The sequence below is a fragment of the Thermobia domestica genome, chromosome 3 (assembly GCF_964235325.1).
Source record: "Thermobia domestica chromosome 3, izTheDome1.hap1.1, whole genome shotgun sequence".
Taxonomy (NCBI): Eukaryota; Metazoa; Arthropoda; class Insecta; order Zygentoma; family Lepismatidae; genus Thermobia; species Thermobia domestica.
In genome coordinates, this window is record NC_137456.1 from 111,824,904 (window position 1) to 111,849,615 (window position 24,712).

The window sequence follows — 24,712 nt, forward strand, 5'->3', positions numbered from 1 at the left end:
GCACATTCTAGTTCCTAAATAAAATCTTGAACCGACTGTGGTAGGTCCCATAGTATTGGAGCTATAGACCTTTAGAGTTCATTTTTTTATGTTTTCGGCAGCCTATAACTCCGAAAGGAAGCATTTGTCCACCCAGGTTGGTCTATACTTTTCGTCTTATCTTGGTGGAATCACCTCCCAAACGTTGTCGGTGTTGTTTAGAAACACCCTGTATAAAAATTATTTAGTTATATTAAACTAAAATCAATCAAATAAAAACACAATTTTGGATTAGCTCTAACAACTTTACAATAATACATAATAGTCTTGAAATGTATATATATAAAGAAGAGAAAAGAAAAGAGAATCGTAATAATAAAATTACTTTATGTTATAGTCTTGACATTATATTGAAACAAGTTTCCTTGAAAATTACAAAATGCATACTAGAGTTTCCTGATATTTGGAACTAAATCTGGACCCAGTGTTTGAAGCAGGAGCAGGGGGGAAGGGGTTATAAGATTGTAAATCAACATAAGAAGCTTTTTATTAGTGCATTAGAACACAAGTTGTTAAAATGCATGTGTTTCTCAAACTCAGTTGTAAATTATCACCCTACCCTCTCCAAGTAACACCCCTAGTTTGAAGTTGAGGGAGAACATGACAGAACTTCTTTCTCACTTTTTAAAATGCTGTAGGGTGCATGCAACTCCGTCTTTTAGGTAACTTCATAAGGTAAACGTTAGGAAATAACTACGATGATGCCGTTCTCTCCGAGGAATCAATAACTGCTAAGGCAAAAGACCCATCAATTTTTCTGACCCATTTCGAACACTCATCTGGATTCAGTATTGAAACGAAGAAAAAGCATTTCAAGCAGATACGACTACATTTCCAATCCACCATGCTTTGTATACTTTAAACTCAATATAAATTTGTAAAAGGGGTCGCATTGTCTTAGTGGTATAGCGTTCACCTCTGGTGCATGAGGTCCTTGGTTCGATCCCAGTGAGTTTTGTGGTGGACTAAGACTGGTTTTCTCGGGGCTCTCCTATTTCTTCTCAATTTCTTGATTTTCAATTCATTTCTCATCATCACCAGTCTAGCCGGCATAATCGTGGGACGTAAAACTGAAAGATTTTAGATTTATAAATGACTCTAGTTCTTTGAACATTCCTCTGACTAGACTACGCAAGTGCCTAAAAGGCATACAGGCTCCTCCAGTCATAACGACCAGTTTAGACATTTATTTAGTATTTTAACAATTAGATGTATCAAGTGTCATAATCTAAAATTAGCTTTATAAGTTTTCACCATAGAGCTTGGAATTTTGAAATATATAGACCTTATGTACAACAACTCATCTTCCTTCTTGGAAGAAAACAGTTATTCTCAAACTTTTATGATTCATATATCATATAGCCTACGTATTTGGAAATTGCTGGGAATGTGAGTTCCCGTGACACACTGCTAACAATGGGAATAGAGATGCGTTATCAGTGAACATCCGAGAGCCCTCTGTGACATTTTCACATGAGTTATCCTCTTTTTCTCTTCTTTTATGTGAGTTTTCCCTTTTCTCTTTGCAACTGTTCGCCTTGACTGACATTCTGTTACCGCTTGTGAAAAATCAAAACTGAATTCATGAGTTGTTATAGAGAAGCTTTAGCTACTTGCCTTACTCAACGACGGTTCTTCTTCTTGCACGTTCTGTAGAAGCAACAAAATGGTGTTCTCTATTGATCTTGTCAAATTCGTAAGTATGCTTTTTTTTCACTATTATTTTTATATTAGGATCACGCTAGTGGACATTATGAGATTGTAATATTCTAACTCTCCGTTATTCCATACGGTAATTTTTGAACGAGAACGAATTTGTGAATTCTGTTTTCTGCAATAGACAGAGGATTATCTCGACCTAACATATTCACGGTAACAATGACTTTAAAGGTGACTATCCATTTCCTGTATCCGTATCCATTTCCTATATCCGTTTTTCCTGTATCCATTTCCCATATCCTATTTAAATGTGTGCTCCTGTGAAAATTTTTTGAGGTCAAAAATGGTTTTGAGCTTAATAACAGATTTCTTCCTTTTGGTTAAGCCTTAATAGAATATTGGTAAGATTAAAACTTCACATATTTTGCGCGTGAGAGAGTTATACATAGGGTTACAAAAATTTGTCACAAAATTTTGGGAGTATATTCTTCACACCAAAATAAGAAAAAAAGTTCATACCCCGTGTGCAAAGTGCCGCCAACTATAATCGGTCCGCTGTCACCTTTTGGCGGATAGCCGCCGAAGTGAAGGAAAAATGACTGTCGGCATCGTTCTGCTTTCGGTTCCAAGCGGAAAGCCATCGAAGCGGAAGCGAAGTGGCTGCTGTCGTCGTAAAGTTAGATGCCAGTTGTCGTTTTTCCGCCAGGAAGTTTTAGAGACTTTTCGACTATGACCGCTGCATGATTGTGAGAACTCGGTGAAAATGAAATGAAATCTTTGAGTTTTACGTCCCATGCTTATGCCGGTTAGGCTAAAGGAGACGGTGATGATGAGTAATGAATGAAATGTTGGAATGAAGAAAGTGGGAGGAAACGGAAAAATTCCGAGGAAACCCACGCACACGGTGTTTGTGAGAACTCGGTAAAGTTTGCTGTTAGGATATAAGAACAACAGCTGGCAGCACTGCGACTCAGAGACAGTTCAAGGCTTACAATACTATTTTCGTGACCGATCAGTAAGTACGCCAGAATTTTTTACAGGGGGGTGTTCAAAATAAAAGGGCTCTCAGAATAGTGATAAATTTTTTAAACAAATTAAAACAAGAAAACAGTATATTTTGTTACGCGGCTATTGCAATATTACTACTATTACTACTACTACTACTACTACTACTACTACTACTACTACTACTACTACTACTACTACTACTAATAATAATAATAATAATAATAATAATAATAATAATAATAATAATAATAATATCAGCTCTTCGCAGTGGTAGGATCAATAAAGTAAGTTCACACATTTGAGCATTTATATTTATTATTATTATTATTATTATTATTATTATTATTATTATTATTATTATTATTATTATTATTATTATTATTATTATTATTATTATTGTTATTATTAAACTAAGTAATACAATGAAACTCTCAAAACGGACATCGGTGGAAGCGATTATTTGTCCGTAAATGAGAGGTGTCCCTAAAAGAAAGGGTTCTCTCTCATAACACTACACCACACACATTTATGGCATGGAAGAATAAGAAAGTTTGTCCTCTTATGAAGGTGTCCACTATTGAGAGATACCCGTTGAGAGAGGTTTCATTGTATCAGGAATTAACCTCCACTATTTTACCCAGTAATTACATGTGAAGTGATTACATATGAATTATTGTAATTATTTTGCAAAATTCTGCTATTATTTCAATGTTTTCACCCCCAGCAAGTTTTAGTGGGTGATTTTGTTTTTCAAAATATTAATTGGGAAAAAATTCCCTCGTTCCATGCTGAAATCACATTCGTTTAGTAATTAATACTGTACATAGTTCCAATTTCATTATTTTAATATTCTAACCCTGTTGTTAACGTTAATTGTTGTAATATTATTTGATCTCTTTATCTACGTTCCTGCCCCTTCCTGGCTATGTTATTGATTCTGAATATCTTTCATAAGAAAATTGTTCATTGATTTAGTTGTTTCCCAGAAATCCAGTTTTTTCAATTTACAAATATTTTGTATCTTTCTGTTTTGTCTTCTTTAATATATCCTAATTTTAATAATCTCAGGTCTGATAGTGGTCTAGTCTCTTGTAAATAGTTGAAAAGTGACCAAAAATGGCCAAAAGCACACGAAAAAGAGACCAAAATCTCATCATGCCCCTTTTTTCCTTTGTCAATTTCTCCATCATCTCTCTCTTCGTTTGTTGTTTTGTTTCTTCTTTACTTCTTCTTTTTGAGCTTTCTCCTTTCTTAGGTTTTCAAAGTATGCTTTGTAGTTACGGTAAGCAGACTTAGCAGATGTAAAAAGCTTCTGAGTAAGTGGAACCAGTTCTGGTCTATTTCTGAATTTCTTCATTCCAGACATTATATTTAACTTCGCATTAAGAGTTCTCAAAAACGTGAAATATTCAAATTCATCACCTACTCTTAAGAAGAACATACAAGAAGCATAACACAATACGAACATGATGAACCATACAAACACACACACACACACACACAACGTTGAACGGAGCGTTAACTATTACGAGAGAAAACTAAAAGATTATTACGATAGAAGAAAGAATAGACACAGAATGGTTCTCAACCCCACCATGAGAGCTTAAGCATCCACCAACCGTCCACTGTGCTTTAGAAAGAATAAAAGCTGAAGTGAGAATAAAGTTGACTGTTTCACTTGTGGCAGCAAGTACTGAAGCTTTCCGAAGAGTAATGAGTAACAAGTTTTTGCTTTTTCCGTTGGTTTTTATATTTTTCTTAGAAAACTGCCAATGTAAAACGTAAATCACACGAAAAAGTCACTTTACCTCTGAAAAAAGTAACTTTTAATGACATTTTTTTTTTTTTAAAAAAAGTAACTTTTAGTGACCAACTTGAAAAAAGTAAATTTTAGTTTTAAAAAAACTGACTCGCTATGAGCCCTGTTCTGCTTAATGAATTTACGTGAATAAAAATATACTTTACAAAAAATTAAACTAGCGCCAAATGCGATCCTGCATAACACTAGACTCAGTCTAAAATATATATAATTCTTACTTCGATCGATCTCTTCATTTCTAAAAACGTTTTGAGTACACCCATCTAACGTCCGTCCGTTGATACACCACTTGTAGAACAGGCTCGAAACTAGCCACAGAGCTTTGGGGAGTCATGAATATGTTAGGAGGGGCCAAATCATTACAAATTCTCTTACAAATATCTAAATTGTGCATTTTGTATTGAGGTCTGGAGGGGACGTGAAAAATTTAGGGAGTCCCAGGCCCTCCCTAGCCCCCCTCTGGTTGCGAGCCTGTTGCAGAGTAGCACTTACACTGAATCTGGTATAGGCTTATTACTATATTGTCACACTTTTCCTTATTGAGGAGGAGGTAGGTGATGACCGCTCAAGACGTTGCCAATTTCAGTAATCTGCATCTGTCCATCAATCTCATTTCTCGGAAACGACCGCGGAGCAAAGGAGAGTAGGTATCAGCAGTCTGTTTTGTCAATTGTTTCGATGAAACACCGCCCGAAACAATGAGGTCATGTGGTTCTCGAAGCCGTACATGAAAACGAGGTCGCTTCGTATTTTGAGGTGAAATAAATAAATAAGAATATTGCCTTCTTTCCTAAACGCTAAACCTTTTTTAACCTATATGATACTGATTGATATAATTGGATTTGGGGGAGTATTCCTTTTCCATCCAGGGGTGTGTGTAAAGAAATTTGGATGGGTGTTAGGGAGGTGTTGGGGGGTGTAGATTACTCCCTGTCAGAGCCGTAGCTAAGGGGGGGCCAGCGGGGCGCCCGCACCGGGCGCTGATAGCAAGGGGGCGCCGAACGAGCGAGGAGAAAGAAAAAGTGGTGTTGGACATGAGTAAAATACGAGTCGCCCCCAGAAAGTATTGGCGCCCTATTAGATCAATATTGCTGTCGGTTATCAATGAAATACGCAGATTTCTTAAAAGTTTTCTTGCTCGCTTCGCTCGCAATCCAAAAGTTTAAATAAGTCATAAGTTTTTACTTATTACTTAAAGGGTTTATTATAGATGATTTCTTAATAACATGTGGTATACAAGGTCCCGAATAATGACTTATAGTGTATGCAGGACAGTGGCGTATTTACGATTTTGTTTCGGAGGCTTTGCTAACTTTCGGGTGGGGCTTTGCCTGAAAATGTGAAAATTCTGCAAGATATTTCATATACTTTACTATAATAAGTAAGATTTCGGGAGGGGGGTTAAGCCCGGAAGCCCCTTAAATACGCCACTGATGCAGGAGCATTTTTAAAATCAGAAAGAATCAAAGTCGTGTTCGGCATTTAACAGCGATGAGTTTGCTTGTTCAAAACTTTTTTTTTTCATCTACCCAATCGGATTAATCATGACGCACAGTGGGGCGAAAGCACTGAATTCTTGGCAAAAATAAGAATTCGCAATATGAAGCAGAAAATTGAAAGAAAACCAATTAGTTCGGTGTGTGCAGTGGCTACAATAATGTTATTTCGACATTATTTCATCAAAAACATAGTGTTTTACATCATAAAAGGAAATAGGTCTATTCCTTATATTCGCGCCTAAATTATATAGCAGATTATATGATTGGCATAAACAAACGCGTGGGCAATATGCTTTGATTTGGCAATTTACGATTGGCTTATATTCTTACGCATGAAAGGAAAAAGTGTACTTATTCATTTTACAACTGAAGAGTAATAAAATTGAAGAAAAGTTCTTGCTTCTCAAAATTATTTCAAACTTGTGGAGGATTCGTTATGACAATGAAGATGCAAGGACGCTTCAATACATAAAAATTATCTCATCACAAATTCTCGATATGGATATATTATCAGATATATTAAACATATTATGATTTACAAGCATCAGTAACTTGTTCAGTTTGTTTTATATATTGCATCGTGCATTACTTGAGCTCATTTCAGGGCTTGATTGGAACATTCTCAGTTGGAGCGAGCGGAGGCTCATTACAGTTGATTCCAATGTCACTTCTGTGCACGCATCACAAAAAAAAAAAAAAAAAAAAAAAAAACCTAAATTGATCAACACCAATTTTAACATGGTTCTACCTTATGGTCCATAGATTGTTTAGCATTGGCGTTTCAAAATGTCACCACCATTAATCAAATATATTTGACTAGAGTTTAGTTCTGTTGGTGAATGCCAGAGAAGTATGACTAGATGTTGGAAACAAGATGGGTCCTGGAGGCGAAACCCCCAACGAGGTCTGGGGGCAAAATTCTCAGAATCGACCTATATTCAACTTCGTCACTGCGTGCATGGGGATCACACGTCTAATAACCTAACACTTACTCTCACATTCATCCCAGCTAAATTCAAAAGCAGCAATGCATCCAGAATGCGGTTTTCTTCAAACATTTTCATGCGCTATACTTCCCAAAAGTGCAAATATGTGCAGGTTTTCTCTTTGCATACAGTAAGAACAATGTTTCCGCTACGGCATATTAAAAAATCACAGACATTCGTATATGCCATATTTTCTACTGAAATGCCATTCTATCGCTTGACGATAGTTTATATGCTTTCAGTATCACAGCATTTTCCAAATATGAAATTAAGTAGGAGATTATCATAGGGATATGATAATGATATTAGCATCATTGCAAATATGACTATTGACTACACATCACATCAACATTCTAAATATACAAAACGATACATACATGTCGGTCGTGTCACCATGTTTACCAGCCACTGAATATCTACACGCAATGTAGGAATAGTCGCATTCAAAGTCAATTTCCTATCTTCTGACGCTAAGCAGCGCCTCTCCGGCTTCGGCGGATAACCAAATTTACACGTCCCATGAGTTCATTGTAAACTGCTATCACTTCTTTTCCTGCACACTATCTTATGTGTACACTATTAAGCTTTTATTATAACAAATCATATCAAGTCAATCTTTTACTTCATTTTTCGAGTTTTTGCTGAGAATTGCCTGGTTTGGGCCCAGTGTGCGATGGTGAGAATGAAGGTATGAAAATGAGAAGAGTGAAGGGACATTCAAGCTGCTGTTTGCGCGGGAATATTAAAAATAAACGTAACGAAGGGGAACAATAACATTTTCGAACTTCAAGCAGTTGTAGAATAGGGGCTTATCCCAAGGAAGTTCGACTTTTTCAGACACTAGTCACTATCTATGATTTATTTTAAAATTCCATTGACATATCAAATGCTTCCAATTTGGAGGAATTTATTGGGTTCATTTTTTCATAAACTTTTTGTATCGCAGTATATTATTTTGTGCATACGTGTTTAGTTGTGTGATGTTTTTATCTATCTACATACACACATTCTTTATATATGTACGTGTTAGTGTATTAATTAATAATATGTTAATTAATATGTTAATAATAATATGTTAATTAATAATAAGTACCTTAAATTCGGAACTTTCATTCATTAAGAAATTAAGTACTAAATAATTACTATAATTTCAGACATATGTAGTAGCCAAAGTATATTTTGGATTTTAAGTACAAACATTGAACATATTCTTCATCTCCATCGATCAATATTTAGAAATTCACAAAGAAGGCTCCTTCTGAATTTCCATTACATTTCACAAAATATTTTTTACCGTAAAAAGATCGAAATTAAAATGCTATTGATGTCGTCACATACAGAATAAAATTAAATAGTTTACAATTATTACTGGCAATTAATACTATCACCCATTTCGAACGATTAAAAGAACATAGTCTAAATGTATTGAAATTTCATTTCTTATCGTTAGTACGAAACGTTGTAAATAGTAGTAACTTTTAGTAGTATTAGTAGTAACCAAAGGTAGTTTTAACAAGTTTAACAAAAAAGTCCAAAATAACACTCTTGAAAACAACTCTTATTTGAAAAAGGTACATAATGATCGCGTTTGGTTTTTGCGATGGTCTTCCCAAGAAGATTAATAAAAATTCAACTTAGCATAACAACAATAACAACAAAAGCTGTTTTGCTTATATATATATATATATATATATATATATATATATATAATGATTGGTAAGTAGAGTGTAGGGGCGCCGAATTCTACTTCGCCCCGGGCGCCGAAATCTCTAGCTACGGCTCTGCTCCCTGTGACCGATTATAGCAGAAGATGTTACTTTATTCGTTACTTGGCAAGAATGTCAAATATACTGCACAAAGCTTCCCCATAGAGTTAGGTTAAACTAGAAATACAAATCACTGAACAAAGCAACTTTTTTTTTTTTTTAACTAATAAATGTGTAACAGTTTCGCCAACTAACTAAACATATTGGCTTCATCAGACACTAACAAAGAACAGGGAGTTGCGTATAAATACAAGAAGATTCTTTTATACTTCCACGCAACTCCCTCTTGTTTGTTACACTGTCTGATAAAGACAATATGTCCAGTTAGTTGGCGAAGCTGTTAAACATTTATTAGTTTTAATTAAACTTTGCTTTCTTCAGTGATTTGTATTTCTAGTTTAAGTTATTGAAGATAGCAAAACTAGTATAAACCAGTTAGAATTAGGTTTCTTTGGCTAAGCTACGATAATTAGGTTTGATTTGTTTCGATTACCTTAGAGTTTCGGTTAAGAGGAGGCTATTAGGTTTTAGTTTCGTTTGATTAACATTCTTGAATACCTACAATGACGTAACTAACGGGGGGGGGCAAACGGGGCTTGTGCTCCGGGCTCCGGATTGAGGGGAGCAAAACTGAGCAAATATTTATTTTTACTATAAGACAGGGAAAGAAGTTTTAGCAAACTAATGGTCATAAAAAAATTACCTCAGAAACAGGATAACAACGACTCGCCGATCTTAGGATCATATCCATAGAGCATAAGTTACTTTCAAAGCTATCTTTTGAGGACAACTTTTGCAGTCAATAGAACCCACAAAGTTAAATTTCAGTTCCACCTTTTTGTGTTTTCGTTTAAGGTGGATCACTACCCGGAAGTCAGTATAAGCATTAGTTTATTGCCTTAACCAACGCGTAAAGAAATGGCACATATTATAAGTATTACACTATAAAATAGAGTTATGCGTCAGCTACAACTTGAGATACTATTTTCTGTGCTTATGTATTCTGTTAGCTAAAAAAGTAAAATATAAGAGGAAAACTTGATCAGTTTTAAGATGAGTACGCAAGATGGCGCTTGCTGTTAGATTTTGCTACTCCTGTGCTCAGTTTTACGAAATTTTTACTTACAAGCATAAATTATTTTACAAGTAGTTGTCTCATTACGAAACATGGATATTATATTACCGTTTCTCGTGTTATGTTTTACATTTTATCCAAATATTATTTTGTGTTTACGGAAATAGTTTTAGCGGCTGAATCTCATGCTTACGCAGGACGCCATAATGCTTCGTTGCCAAACTTACATGTGTACTGTTGCAGTCACAGTAGTAGGGCAATTCCTTGTTAGCGTTTGAAGTCCAGAGGCGGAACCTGTGAACTGTGACAAAACTATTACAAATAATAAAAGTGGAAAATGGGGAAACGGAAGGAATCATACACAAAAAAGAAGAATCCAACTCAAAGTAAAAGATCGAAGAGCCAAGGGAAGCGAAGAGAAAGGGAGAATAATTCGAAGAAACAGCTAAGCGCTTTTCAATTTTTAACTGTTTGTTTCCACGTAAATATTATACACACGTGTAATACGAAGATAGTTTATTTTGACGATCATTTTGAACGTTAAATATGCAATATGTGTTCTTTCATTTTCTTCTTTTCTTTTCTTTCTTTCTTTTTTCTGAAACTCATTTTGCTTAGGTAAAATATTATATCTTCTTGAAAATAATTTATATATGTTTTTGAGCTTTCATACATACCCGTTAGTGTCTGAACCCGTTAGTGGAAAATAGTAATTAATTCCACTTACTAGGGAAGGTCATGAGGTGTTACTCTGACTTCATTATGATACTATGCTCAGTCGTCTCCTTTTTACATATGAAACAATTAGGCAACCGGAGAAAACCTCGATCGCAAGCTTGTTCGAATTATGGACGTTAAAATTTGAAAATTGAACGGATTTTGAAAAAAGTTTGAAGAAATCATTTTTTAAGATACACGCTTCATTTTTGCTACTGGGGTGTTTTCTTGGATACCCGATGGAATGGTGAAGTCAAAATGTACGCATTTTGCAAGATAAGGGAACTTATTGGGGAAGGGATGAAGGGTAATGGCGTCTTACAACTTGCAATTGCACCCTATTTGGTACACCGGATAAATGGGCTAATAAAATTTATTTGAAACCAACTGTATTGTCATTCAAATGTCCTTTCTGTGTGGCCATCTAAACATTAAACAATGACATGTGTCTCCGAAACGCTTTGCCGCGGGACTAACTTCAACGCGACACTCAACCCAGCCGGCCTCTGTGCATTGTGGAAAAAATGAAATATTTCAGTTTAACATCCGATGATTATACCCTTTAGGCTAAAGAAGACGATGATTAAGGCAAGTGAATGATGATGGAAGAATTGATGGAATGAGAAGAAGGGAGGAAACAGGAGTACCCCGAGAAAACCCATGGACATGATGGTATCCATTGTGGAAGACGGTGTTTCAGTATTTCAACGCTAGCCATTTTTTTAAAATTTTCAACGGATTTCAATGGCGATTGTTTGAAAATAGTGACCAAACTTCAGACAATATTTTACGTATTTCGCGAGAAATGTGAACAAAAAACAAACAATCGGCTAGAGGTGATGTATTGAAACAGCGGTTTTCTCGAGAATAAAAGTCACCTAGTTCACAACTTTGAGCGCACATTCCCGTTAACCATTTTTTTCTTCTTTAAATTTTTTGGTCTATTTCCTCATTGAATATCTTAAAATATTTCCTGGAGTTTGACCAATATTTCCCAATAATACTGACATTCTAATAGCTGAAAACTAAGCACATGGCTAGCGATGATGTATTAGAACACCGTATTCTGCGATGCATAAGCATAGACCGACGGTGCGACAGTGCAAGCCTGTCTGGCGCTGCTCGAGCTGTTTGGACCTAGCTACAGAAGGGGAAGAACCAGGCCAGTAGTCAGTCCAAAAATGCGGGGGAGCGATAGAAGTTAGGGGGGGCAGATCCAACCATAGATCCAGGTTCATCACCATATTATTGTTCATTTGCAACCTTATCGTGAAAACTTTAGGGGAGCAGTAAAAATTTAGGGGAGCTCGGCCCCCTAGATCCCCAGGAATACGGGCCTGGGAAGGACCACAATATAGATAATCACAAGTTTAATTATGAATATCTTCATTGAATTTTGCACGCCTGGCAAACTGTTCCCAAGACAAATGTGATTGTTCAATTTGAAGGTGGCCACACAGGATAGTGATATTTGAATAACAATATAGTCGAATAGGAGTATCAAATACATTTTACTAGCCTATTGGCCCCAGGGGTAAAAGCAAAGGGGAATGCGCGGACGCCGTACCCCACCTCGAAAAAAAGTTAAGGCGTCCCCCAGTTCTGACACAAACTATAATGGGTATAGATAGGCAGGGGAACGGCGTGGCGTCATGCCGCTACCTACCGTCCTCCCATCCTTTCAGATCCACTTTTACCACTGGTTGGCCCAGTATGTCAAATGGGAGGCAATTTGCATGGTGTAAGATGCCATTACCCTTCACACCATTCCAAATAATTGCCCTTATCTTGCAAAATGCATACGTTTTGAACTTACTACTGTGTTGAGTATCCAGGAGAAATCCCTGATATCAAAACTGAAGCGTCTATCTCAAGAAATGGTTCTTCAAACTTTCTGCAAAATCTGTGCAATTTTGAAATTTTAACGCTCATAATTCGAATACGCTTGCGATCGAGGATTTCTCCGGTTGTCTAACTGTTTCATATGTAAAAAGGCGTCGACTGAGCATAATATCGAAACGAAGTCAGAGTAATATCCCGCGACCTTCTCTAGTAAGTATTTAAAAATTCATAAAACCGTAAAGGTTTATTTTTTTCTATAATGAAAAGAAAGTATTCAGACCCTATAGCTTCACTTGAGAAACGCAACCACTCATGTAGAAATCCTTTTTCTAGTCCGGAGTTGCAGTGACCCCGTGGTAGAGCATTGACATCTTGTATGCGGGGTCACTGGTTCGATCCCAGCTTAGCCAGGTGAGCTTTTTGGTAGACACACACCATGTGTGTGTGTGGATTTTCTCAGAGTTTCTCTTTGTGCTCCTACTTTCTCATTCTACCATTTAATTCATTCTTATCATCACCGTCTCGTTTAACCTATATGGCATAACCGAGAGACATGAATGTTTTTTTTTCTGTAACGTCCTATCATTGTGCTTCGAAGGAAAGATAGAAGGTGATGATAACAACGAATGAAATGGTTGAATGAAAGAAAGGGAGGGACCCGTAAGAAACTCCACTCATGGTTTCTTCACCACAAAGTTCACTTGGCGCGAGCTGAGATCCAGCCAAAAACCTGACCCACCAGAAGTGAGTGATCTATGTCTAGCTCTTATTGATCCAATATTCTGACGAATATTGTCCGTGAATTCCGATTTGTAAGTGATACGTTTACCGCTTGCGGTTTCAATATAAGAATAAGGAGCGGAGATGGAACCCATGCTTGGGACGCTGAATCTATATCAACAAATAATTTCTTGTTATCGCTTACCGTTTTGCTCTATGTAAATTGAAAATTTGATAAGGGGCAATGCAGAATGACTGGATGAAGTAGTTACAATCATTGGCATAAGTCACTGTTCAGTCTGTAATATTATCCACGCTGTACTCAGATTTCGGAATGTGTGTGCCAGAATGGTATCACGCCAGTTGATAGACGAACTGAAGCAACGATGGGTTGATGTGTCACGAGATTTTGCTACGCCGTAAATGAGAAGGTAGTGACTTTCAGAAGAGATTAGTTACTGGGTATGAAATATGGGTGCACTACTACATTCCGGAAGTAAGTAAGCGAGCATGCAATGGCAGTATCCATTATCGGACACAACCATCTACAGGGAAGTTAGTACTTTCTTCTGGGACCAAAAGGGTGACATTTTGGAGCGTTACAGCATAGGAAACGCATAGTAAATAATATCTTGTATTCCGATCGCCAAAAAGGTCCTAAACTTACTATACGACGTAATACGGACTTCTGAAAACAAATTTCCTCTATAACATAACAATACTCGGCCTCATACTACTGCCTGTGCAATGGCTGTGATCATTGAAAATCTTCATTTCTTCCTCCTTTCGTACCGAATCTCGCCTCAGTGGTGAAAGGCACTAAAGATAAAGAAGTTGCAATCTGATGAAGAGGTGCAACGATTGGTGTATGACTGATTGCATATCCAATAATAAAAAAAAAAAAAAGATCTTTAGAGCCATTGGGACACTTTGGAAGTAATGGGAAACTTATATTGAGCGTAAAGTGGATTATGTAGAAAAATGAAATTCATTTGTTCCATGCTCTGTCAATATTTTCCTTTTTTAAGTTTTAAAGGTTTTTTGAAACCTCGTAACACTAGAAAATTGTTGTTTCCGTAAGTACCGGATATGGAAGTGGAGATACGATTGTAACAACCGGTTCCAAGAACCTGAGAAATTTTAATAACCGGTTCGGACGAACTAGGTGAATGACACCATTGAGTAAAACAATAGACCCGTATGCTCTGTCAACGATCAGACTATGAGCGTACGCAGTGGAGGCAAGGGAACAATCGCTTTACCCTGCATTTTCGAAAGGTGTTTGGTTGTTTCAAAACGCTTTTACCCAGAAACACACATGAAGGAACATTATATTTGGTTACACATACTAAAATATTTAACATAAACCTATTTAATGTAGTCCACAAAGAAATACAATATGCCTGAATAATAACTGTTTTGCATCATGCGTTATGCGCATCAATGTATTTCAAATAGCGCCTTCGGCACCCTAACACCCGTGCTAATCGCGTAGTTTTACTCGCTGCGAGAATTTATGCAGAGTCATTCTGACGCGTGATTACTAAAGAGTTCGACTAATATATGTTTCCTGCAGTAGTCGGGCCTTTAGTATGACTCTAATCATACGTCAAAACGACTCTGCATAAAGCCCTATCTCAGTTTCCTTATTCAACCTGGATTGTGGAACCAATCTGTATGTAAGTAAGGAACCTAGTAAAAGTTGGTGATAGTTTTCATTTAACGTAGCCATGTTTGGCCCAGAAAACGCAGGAATTTTAGCCATAATGAATATCATCCCAGTAGCCACTCCAAAATTGTAGGGGGGCCCGGCAGAAGTTAGAGGGGGCTCGATCCAACAATATTATAGTTCATTTGCAAGCCTACGGTGAAAATTTTAGGGGGCCCGGCCCGCCTAGACCCCCCTGGATACGGGCCTGATGATTATACCATCTAAAGTAAAGTTACACTAAGACATTCAACTTACAAAATATATGCACTGGGGAACACAACTTACAAAATACCTGCACGGGAATACAACTGACAAAATACCACGCTTGAAGGAACTGAGTCTGTTTTGTTGAAATGATCGGATTTGTTTAATGGTTTTGTATTTGGATACTTAATTTTTATTTTGCATCTTTGAGACATCTAGTTATAGATAAACGTATATCTTTGTAATTTGCAAAGAAAAATTTTACCATGTTCCAACGTTTAGTTTTCGTTACCCCTAAATGCAGTTTGAGTCGAATTTTGACCCAAAAACGCTGGAATGTTAGCCATGATGTTTAAACCCCTAAAGTAAAGCTGCTCCAAGGATTGCAACTTCGCCTATAAAATAACATTTTTGAACCTACCTACCATACGTTTTGTCCTATCTACCTAGGTAATGATTTTGTATTTGTACACGTATCCTTAATCTGCACCGTAGAGGCATCTAATAAATAAATGTATAACGTTTAACTGCCGTTTTCTAAGAAACTATTACCATAGAAATGATATGATTTCCCCCTAAATGCAAATTGAGTTGCTCTTTGACCAAAAAACAAGGGGATTTTAGCCATGATATATTAAATCTCTAAAGTAGAGATAAGTTTTACACGAAGGATTACAACTAGGCGTATAAAACACCATTTTTGAGCGTACTGAGAGTCTGTTTTGTCCAAAAGACGAAATTTATGTAATGATTTTGTATTAGTATAGGCATTCTTAATCTGCACTGTAAAGACATCTAGTTTGAGAGATCCACATAACGTTTCATAAGTTAAAAATCACTTTTGATCAAAGAATATAATTAATTCATATTTTAAAGCAGGCAGTATTGAGTAAAATGGAAATAAAATCTCTCATTTCTCTTTGTTGTAAATCATGTATAAAATGCGGCCGTGTCTAAACACTTTTCTAACCGTAACTCATGTGGCAACATCGCATGTATCGCAATGAGCTCTGCCATCTAGTGAGAAAGTTTTACCCTAAAGGTGACTAGCGATCCAGCTTAACTTACATCGATTCAAGAGATTTGTAAAATGTCCGGGTATAATACTCGACGCAGCAGCTTGACTGTCATAATTAAGTATTCTATTCTAAACCGACAGACTCTTGATTCATTTTATACATATCCACTCTGACATAATTCCAAAGAACATTCTGATTTGCAGTTATTATGATAAGACTATAAGAATATGTCAAGCACGCTACTCTCAGATTATTTGGCAATCAAATACTAATTAGTTTGGTGCTTTATCTTGTACTAAAAATTAAATTATGTACTGCAATTTTGAAAGCAAGCTTCATCACTGAACAAAAAATGGAATAGGAGAATTACTGTGTGATGCCAATATTAGGTATAGTTAGGGAGCGTTTTGGCTTGGTTGGTCAGGAGGGGACGCTAAGGCGAGTTCCTGCCCTGGGCGACAACTAGCCTAGTTGGTTCGCTGAATACCTATCCCATACTTGTATTTTAGCCTACTGGTGTATATGAGGAAATCATCTTTCTGTTATCTTTGAAATAAATTGGAAATTTAATAACTTGAAGTTACTGATTTCCTCTTGAAATCTATTTAAATTTTGTTTACTTCGTCAAAATTATATTTTTTTAAATAAATAATATTCAATGTTCACTTTTTATTTATTTATTTTTCATAAAAAAGCAAGGGATACTTAAGTAAACGAGAAGAAGAAATTAATAAAACTAGATAAGTAAAATTCAAAGAAGAAAAATTAATTTCAAAGAAAAAGAGTTCTGATATAATCAATGAGTTTCAAAAATAATAATAATAAAAAAAAAGACAGTGTAGGTACCCAATACAGGGGCGTCGTTTGGGGAAGACAGGGACCAATTGTCATTCCTCAAGTTTGCGAAGTAAATATTTTTAATCTATCTATAGCGATCAATGTTAAAACCGGAACCGGTTGATTTATGCTTTTTCCTGTTAGAATAGAGAATTAAGAGGGGGGAAATGGTAGCTATTCTTAGAATGCTAAATTGATTCCAAAACAAAGCGCTTCTCACTACCTGTTACCATTTTTGGACAATGTAGATCAAGATTGAAAGCGGAAGTTGTTATAGATTTCTATATCTTCCAATTTTAGTAGAGAATTAAGGGTGGACATGAAATGTATTCTTGACACGCTTAATCAATTGCAGGAAATAGCTTCTCGCTGTCTATTACGATTTTTGATCTAATACTGCCCAACATTAAAACCGGAAGTTGTTGACTAATTTCTACCACTTCCGGTGGATGGATCACCTCCATCAACGAACTCGATTTCGAACATTTGACTCTCAACCTCCTGGCCAAAATTGATGGGGATCCATCAAATAATTCTAGAAATTTTGTCTCCCTGACGGACGGATGATCAAACCCACGTACAGACTGTGTAAATATACTGAATAAAGGAGTTTAGGTAAGCCAAGCTACTTAACAAGAAAAATGAAGATCAAATTAAGAAATCAAGTTGTGGGAAAAGTAAGCTAATTCTTACTTAGGAAATAAAATGACAAGACATAATAGATGCAAACAAGATGGAAGGAAGAAGGCTTCTGGAGGAAGAAAGAAAAAAGACTTCGGACTAGAAATATCGATATGAAACTGAAGGAAACGTTGATGAAAGAATGTGTCGTACGGACGTCGGATTCCAACGTGTGACACTATAAAGGAACATTGAAATTTGGATCCGATGAATAAAATATCAAAATGAAAGAGTATCGGAAATGGTAGAAGCAGATATAGGATTATTGGGCACATTATGAAAATTGGAGGAATGATGCTACAGGTTATGGAGAGAATAGTAGAAAATATTCAGAATGTAAGGCAGAGATTGTAATATACGAGCCAAATAATACGTACAAGATGAGGGAAGCAATCTTCAGAGAAGCAAAGAGTCTAGATTAGGATAGGGAAATTGGAAAGCTACTTTAAACAAATCGAGAGATTGCTTAGTCAAGAAGAAAGAGGAGGGTGTATTTGTGGTGGGAAGATTATTAGTTCTTTACTTCCTGTGGATAACTCCTCCAAACTACTCCTGAAACCGGAAACCGGAAGTGGTTAATTTCTGGCACTTTTCATTTGAATAGAGAGCTATCCTTAAAACACTGAATCTATTCCAGAAAAGGGCTCCTTGTTATCTTATCCTTTTTCGTTATACGTAGATCAAAATTGATACCGGAAATTATATTGGATTTTTTATCACTTCCAATTATAGTAGATAGTTAAGGAAGGAGATACAATACATTCTTGGGACGCCTGATGAATTGGAGGAAACATTTTTTTGCTATTTATTACCGCTTTTGCTCTATAGTGATCAACGTCGAAACGCGATATTATTTATTTCTAATAACTTTTAGTTTGAACATCACCTCCATAAACGTACTGGATCCCTAACTTTTAACCATTTATAATCTGGCCAAAATTGATGGTTATCCATCAAAGTACTTCTTCAGATTTTCATCTCCCGGGACATTATATAAAGGCATTAATAATTGGTAAATGTAACTCTTTAAAAAAAACAGAGAGAGAACACACCCACACTGAAAGTGTCACTGGATTCTGTATGGAAACAATTTAGTAACCTTACTCTGAAGTTTTCCAAATCGCTATCTATGCATTCAATAGTGTTCGTGCTGGGTAATCTCAAAATTCATTTTCCAAAATATCGTAAAGTTTATAATTGAGAAACAAAGAAGATTTTGACTTTTGTTCACATTGATTTCCTCGAAATCAACCAAGAAACGGTATACTAATTTCACCAAAGAATAAAGTGGTTAAACAATGAAGATTTCCATAATTTATATTTCTGTTTGAAAGTGTTGTACAATGTTTGTGTAATGCAGCTTCTGATACGTAGATAATAATACCTGATGTGCCCGTTCTTGGCATGGGAATAATACGCTTATAGAAAATATTTGATATATATATATATATATATATATATATATATATATATATATATATATATATATATATATATATATATATATTTGAATCCTCCTTCTCCCCTCCCTCCGTTAGGATGCATATTTGAATCTAAAAGAAATGATAAAAACTCACGACAACCTAAACGCTATGTTCCAATTTTTATTTTAAAATGATTTAACTGTTTTGTCGTTTTCAGCATTTTATAAATTAAAAAAACGGGAAATTATTGTAGAAAATGCTCTTTTTCCTCCCTTGGAAGTGAAATTTTCGAAAATGCTGGGCAGGTGTCAATGTATTTATTAATAAGAAGTTTGTGCTACGAATCTCTATCTCGAGGAGCTCGTGAGATTTCTATTTTTATACAATAAATTTTAGACCCACGCTATCCCCATATAGGATACGCATTCTAATGTAATTGACATGATAAAAATTCAGCTTGAGGCAAGTGTTATGTTCAAAAATTAATTTCGAACGGTTCCGCCGTTTTCGTGTGATAAAGAGCCAGCCAACGTCGATTTGAATGTCAGAATACAAATATAGAAATTGATCAATGTGAAATTTGCTATTACGCTTCTATACGTGTTCGCTAATTTTTAATGAGAAGTTTACATAGACAGCTCCATCTTAATAACTTGAGGGGCTCGTGAATTTTGAACCTTCTAACTCCCTTTAGAATACACATTTTAATAAAAATAACACGATATAAACTCAGTTCGAAGTAGTTACTAATTGTATTCAAAACTTCATTTCACACGGTTCAGCCGTTTTCTCGTGATGCGATTACAAACTAAATCAGTTTCATTTTTAAGTATGTTTTCTTTCTTACGTCGCGTTCAGCAGCGACGCCATACGAGACGTGGACCTACTGATTAACTCTTTCGCTACCACCTTGATTTCAGTATCCCAACCAAATGTGCCACCAACACTTTTGCAACATTTAGCCATTTGCAACAAACTAGCTACATCTAGCGAAAACCAAGCACACTACAGAAAATGACCAGGCCAACACTGCTTGCCACCAGAGTATAAAAGCTCTATACCTGCTAGAGGTCTGCACGGGCCGGAATTTCTTGCCCGGTCCGTGAATTTATAATGTGAGGCCCGATCTAAGTCCTAAATATGTTTTTAGGCCCGAGCCCGACCTGAGCTCGTGTGATAATCAATTGAGCCCGAAATTACAGAAACGTAATCATTAACGCAAAATTGTATTTTTATTTACAGCAATTACAAATTTAATTTTGCAGTTGTGCCTTAAAAGTTCTCCAGAAAGAACGGTCCAATAAATATCGTTGTTCAGTATATTTACAAAGTTAGGTTCGAGAAATATGGTTGTATATTTAAAAATTTACTGCCCGAGCCCGGCCCGTGCCAGAAGTGATATATGCTTTGTAGGCCATAGTCAGGCTCGGGCTTAGGGCCGAGGGCTCGGACCCAGCCCATGCAGACTTCTGCGTGCCATTTTACAGAGACTGTCTAGAATGAGAACTACCTCTTGACGCCAAATGGCGTCAATATCACACACCAATAGGTATGAATGACGTCATATGGCGTCAAGTGGTACCGAACGAGTTAACGTGGAATCCGAACCACATGAGCTCTCGCCGGGAATCGAACCCGGATCTCCTACCCCAAAGGCGGGTACGCTAACCACTTAGCTATGAAGGAGCTCTCATTTTTATGTAGAGTTTACCAAAACGTCTTTATATATTTGTTCTGTCCGTGTGTCCGTCCGGGAGAAAAAAAATCTCAAGAAGTACTTGATGTATAACCGTCAATTTTGGCCGGGATATAAAGGATCAAATGTTAGGAATCAAATTCGTTGATGAAGCTGATTCGTCCAGTTGAACGCAACATAAGGGCAATCAAAAATCGGTTCACCATTTATTCCTATGGTTATGTGTATCATACTTGCTTGATAGACTGCCCTAATTTCATATTTTGTCAGGGGTGGAGGAGGAGCAATTATTACTTTCTCTTTTTTATTACTTTATTAGTAAACAATTGATTAAAAAGTATGGACTTCTCAAACTTACAATCAATTGCCCCTGCTCTTCCCAAATGACGCCTCTGAACTACCCGCAATGCTGTTGGGATCAACAGATTAGTATAATGCTCAGGATGCAAAATGCTAGTTTGTCCGTGGGATACAAGGCCAAACTGAAACTAAATTATTTTCTACTCGATAAAGCTAAAGTCCTCCTCGATAAACAGACTTATGTGTCGGGTGGGGAGGATTGCTTGCGAAAGCAAAATTTAGAATTATGCCGGTAGTAGTAAACTGCCAGAAAAGCCACCTCTACCGAATTGGTCTAAATGGAGTAGCCAGACGAAGGCTGTTCTGGGAGAAGGCAGTTCTCCAGTAGCCATGATGACGGAAATCATAGTGATTGGTACGGCAACTTAGACATTATTCCTAGGTGTTGTCAGAGTGACGTGAACGGCTAGAATTCTGCAAGGTGGAAGGCAACGGGAAACCACTACTTTATTTTTTCCTAGTTTGCTGACATCAAAAAGAGAACGTTTATGTACAATGGTCTTTCACAGGTTAAAATATAGTTCCGGAGGTAAAATATCCTCTGATTTGCACCTCCGGGAGGTCTAGGAAATGACTTTATACAGGGTATGTCAAAACAACATCGACAACGTTTGGGAGGTGATTCCTGACACCAAGATAAGACAAAAAAGTATAGACCAACCTGGGTGCACAAATGCTTCCTTTCGGAGTTATAGGCTGTCGAAAACATGAACTTTAAAGGTCCATAGTTCCAGAACTATGGAACCTACCGTAGTAGGGTCAAGACTTCACTTAGGAACTAGTATGTGCTTTATTAAAAAATACATGCTTTAGATTCCTAAAGTATTCACTCTACAATTTTTATATAGGGAGTTTGGCTACGGGCATATAATTTGAAGAACTTACCAGCTGTCCCTATAAAAATTGTTGCAGAAGTACCGCGGAATTCTGAAACGTGGATATTGGAATAGGGCACATATTAGTTCCTACGTGAAGTCTTGACCCGATTACGGTGGGTCCTATAGTTTTGGAGCTATGGAACTTTAAATTTCAATTTTTCATGTTTTTGGCAGCCTGTAACTCCGAAAGGAAGCATTTGTGTACCCAGGTTGATCTATACTTTTTGTCTTATCTTGGTGATTCCTGACGTTGTCGGTGTTGTTTTGAAACACCCTGTATATCAAAACAGAAAATTTTTACCTGAAGACGAAGAGGTTAGCGGAAGACCATGGAGTATGGAAGCTTCTCAATTGTGGCAAGTAACGTACCAATAATGGCAGAATATTTTCTATTTTCAAATATTCGTGTATTATGTGACACTGTTACTTATATGATTTTCTTTTCTCATTGTATTTATATGATTTTCTTTTCTCATTGTATCACTAACTAATTTCTTTTCTTTTCTTTGAATTTTTGCAGGTATTACTGATCACAATAGCTTGTGTGTTGACGCATCCTGCACCACCTCCGAAGTCAGTTGAGAGTCTTAGTTCCGGAGCTGAAGCCGCAACCACCACCACCAATGCCACTGACACCGCTCTAGAGAAAGAATTCAAAGCCATCAACAGCACAGGGAAACCTTTTGTTGTGAGCAAACGAAAGGATTACTTTTTGAAGAAAGTTCTCATTGCTGCTGCTCCGTCGGCTGGCGTGGATCCAGAAGTACTGAAGGCTGCCTTCCCGCTTTTTACTCCAAATCTTCCAATCGCTCATGACAATTACTAAAACTATTGCTGTCATTACCATCATCATCTCAAAACAAAAAAGGCTCAAAATTAATTTATTTTTGTCATGATCTATTATGTATAATTTTAATAATTTTGTGTTACATTTCTTGGAGAGTAAACTGTGAACACGACACTCAATACATTTTATGATAACTAGCTCTTTTCGTTTGTCAGTTGTTATTTCTAAGAAAATCAGTAATTATCCCCTAGAAATATTGAAGGATATAACGACAAACTCAACAGAGATTACTCACATTTTGACTACAATTACAGACTAACATTGTGAGGAGGTTTCTGGTCATGCATCTCTTTTATATCCTTGCAAACTTACGTAGTACATTTTAATGTTTTCACTTGAAACAATGAACGCAACTGGTCAAACAAGGTTCGATTTTAACTTAATTCCGCCTTTGAAAATGAATATTGGTGTTCCAAAGTGGGATGGATGCCAAATTAAAATATTAAAATAATAATAATACTATGTAATGGCAAGTTGATTAATTTTAACAAAATCAACTGTGAAACATTTTATGACTTTTTTTTTTTTTTTACAATAAAAAGATGTATTAACTTTTAAACGGAGGGGTGAGGGAATTACACACAATAAAATTGACACAAAATATGTAATTTTAAAATTTTCTCCTGCCACAGGTCTTTAGAATTTTCTTAACACTAGGAAATTTCTAGATTGCAACTCTCGTTCGAACTTCTCTACCGAAATAGATGTTCGATTTTTGAGGTATCTTCTGGTAAAAATAGAAGATAAATGAAAAATAAAACAACTCGTATTAACCAAAATTGTAAGATTTTTCTATTTAATTACTATAAAATTTAACTTTTGATATACGGCAAAGTGATTCACGAATTAGTAGCCCGTCTACGCGTTTACAAAGTTAGTTTAAATTATTGGTTTGTTGGGATCTTTGGCAAATTGTTTTACTATCAAAATAGTAATAGGCTTAATTTTCTTCGAACCAATTGTGGATACCAAAGTACATTTTGACATAGCTGAGTAGTTTTACAGTCAAGTAACACTAAAAGCAAATCACCATCTAGTTTTACCCAACAAGATGAAACAAACATGCTTCACCTTACGCAAATCATTGTTACAAGTTCATAATGACATATTTTCAGAGGAACGAAATGTCAACAAGAGCTTATGGTTGCTGCAGTCCCCTAACTCATGTTCTAACTTGTCTAAACTTTCTCTCTGGTTAAATTTAAACGGAAAAGTGTATACCAATAATCCACATATATTGGATGAACTTAAAGAAAACATGAAGAACATTATTCGCAAAATCATTATGGAAAAACTTCCGACAGTTTTAATCAATATGTTACGACGTATATAGAAATGAACGGAAATGACTTTCAGCAGTTTTTATGAGACGTAAACATGTTACTAAATCGTCATAATAATAATAATAATAATAATAATAATAATAATAATAATAATAATAATAATAATAATAATAATAATAATAATAATAATAATACAATTGCTTAGTCTTGAGCTTTTTCGTAGGCCACCATATATAATCTCGGTATAAACAACTATTTGCGATATTCATGTACGTAGCAGTGGCTTACGGTACGTTGTTATTTTAGTCGTGAGATCCCCCTAACGCATGCGTTTGAATAATTTTCCGCGACACAGCAGTCGGTAAGGCACCTAATCGGTCGACCTGGCATCGATCCCCGGTTGGGACGGAAATTTTTCCTCTTTAAGCTTTATTCCACTCTGAGATTCGTCCAGCCTTAATATGAGTACTTGGGACAATCATGTCAGATCGAAGTGCTGACTACAGCATCTCCGTGAGTGCCGAAATAAACAATAATAAAAACAGTTTAAAGACTTTACTTCCACACACAACTCTTGCGGTTTCAGAGCCTATCCCAAAATGCTGAAAGCCTTAACTTTATTTGAAACACAACAAGTGCAAC

General features: G+C 36.2%; 1 protein-coding gene across 1 annotated transcript; it reads left to right on the plus strand.

Annotated features, from left to right (window-relative positions):
* The first annotated feature begins 1,539 nt into the window (after positions 1-1,539).
* On the plus strand, positions 1,540-22,925 carry LOC145681490 (uncharacterized). Its single transcript, XM_081753140.1, has 2 exons — positions 1,540-1,735; positions 22,461-22,925. Exons 1-2 carry the CDS (start codon positions 1,706-1,708, stop codon positions 22,764-22,766), a joined length of 336 nt encoding a protein of 111 aa, XP_081609266.1. The 5' UTR covers positions 1,540-1,705; the 3' UTR covers positions 22,767-22,925.
* The last annotated feature ends 1,787 nt before the right edge of the window (positions 22,926-24,712 follow it).

Coding starts and splice junctions, on each gene's coding strand:
- LOC145681490 (XM_081753140.1), top strand. CDS start 1,706: ATGGTGTTCTCTATTGATCTTGTCAAATTC. Junction 1,736..22,460: donor CTATTGATCTTGTCAAATTC/GTAAGTATGCTT, acceptor GAATTTTTGCAG/GTATTACTGATCACAATAGC.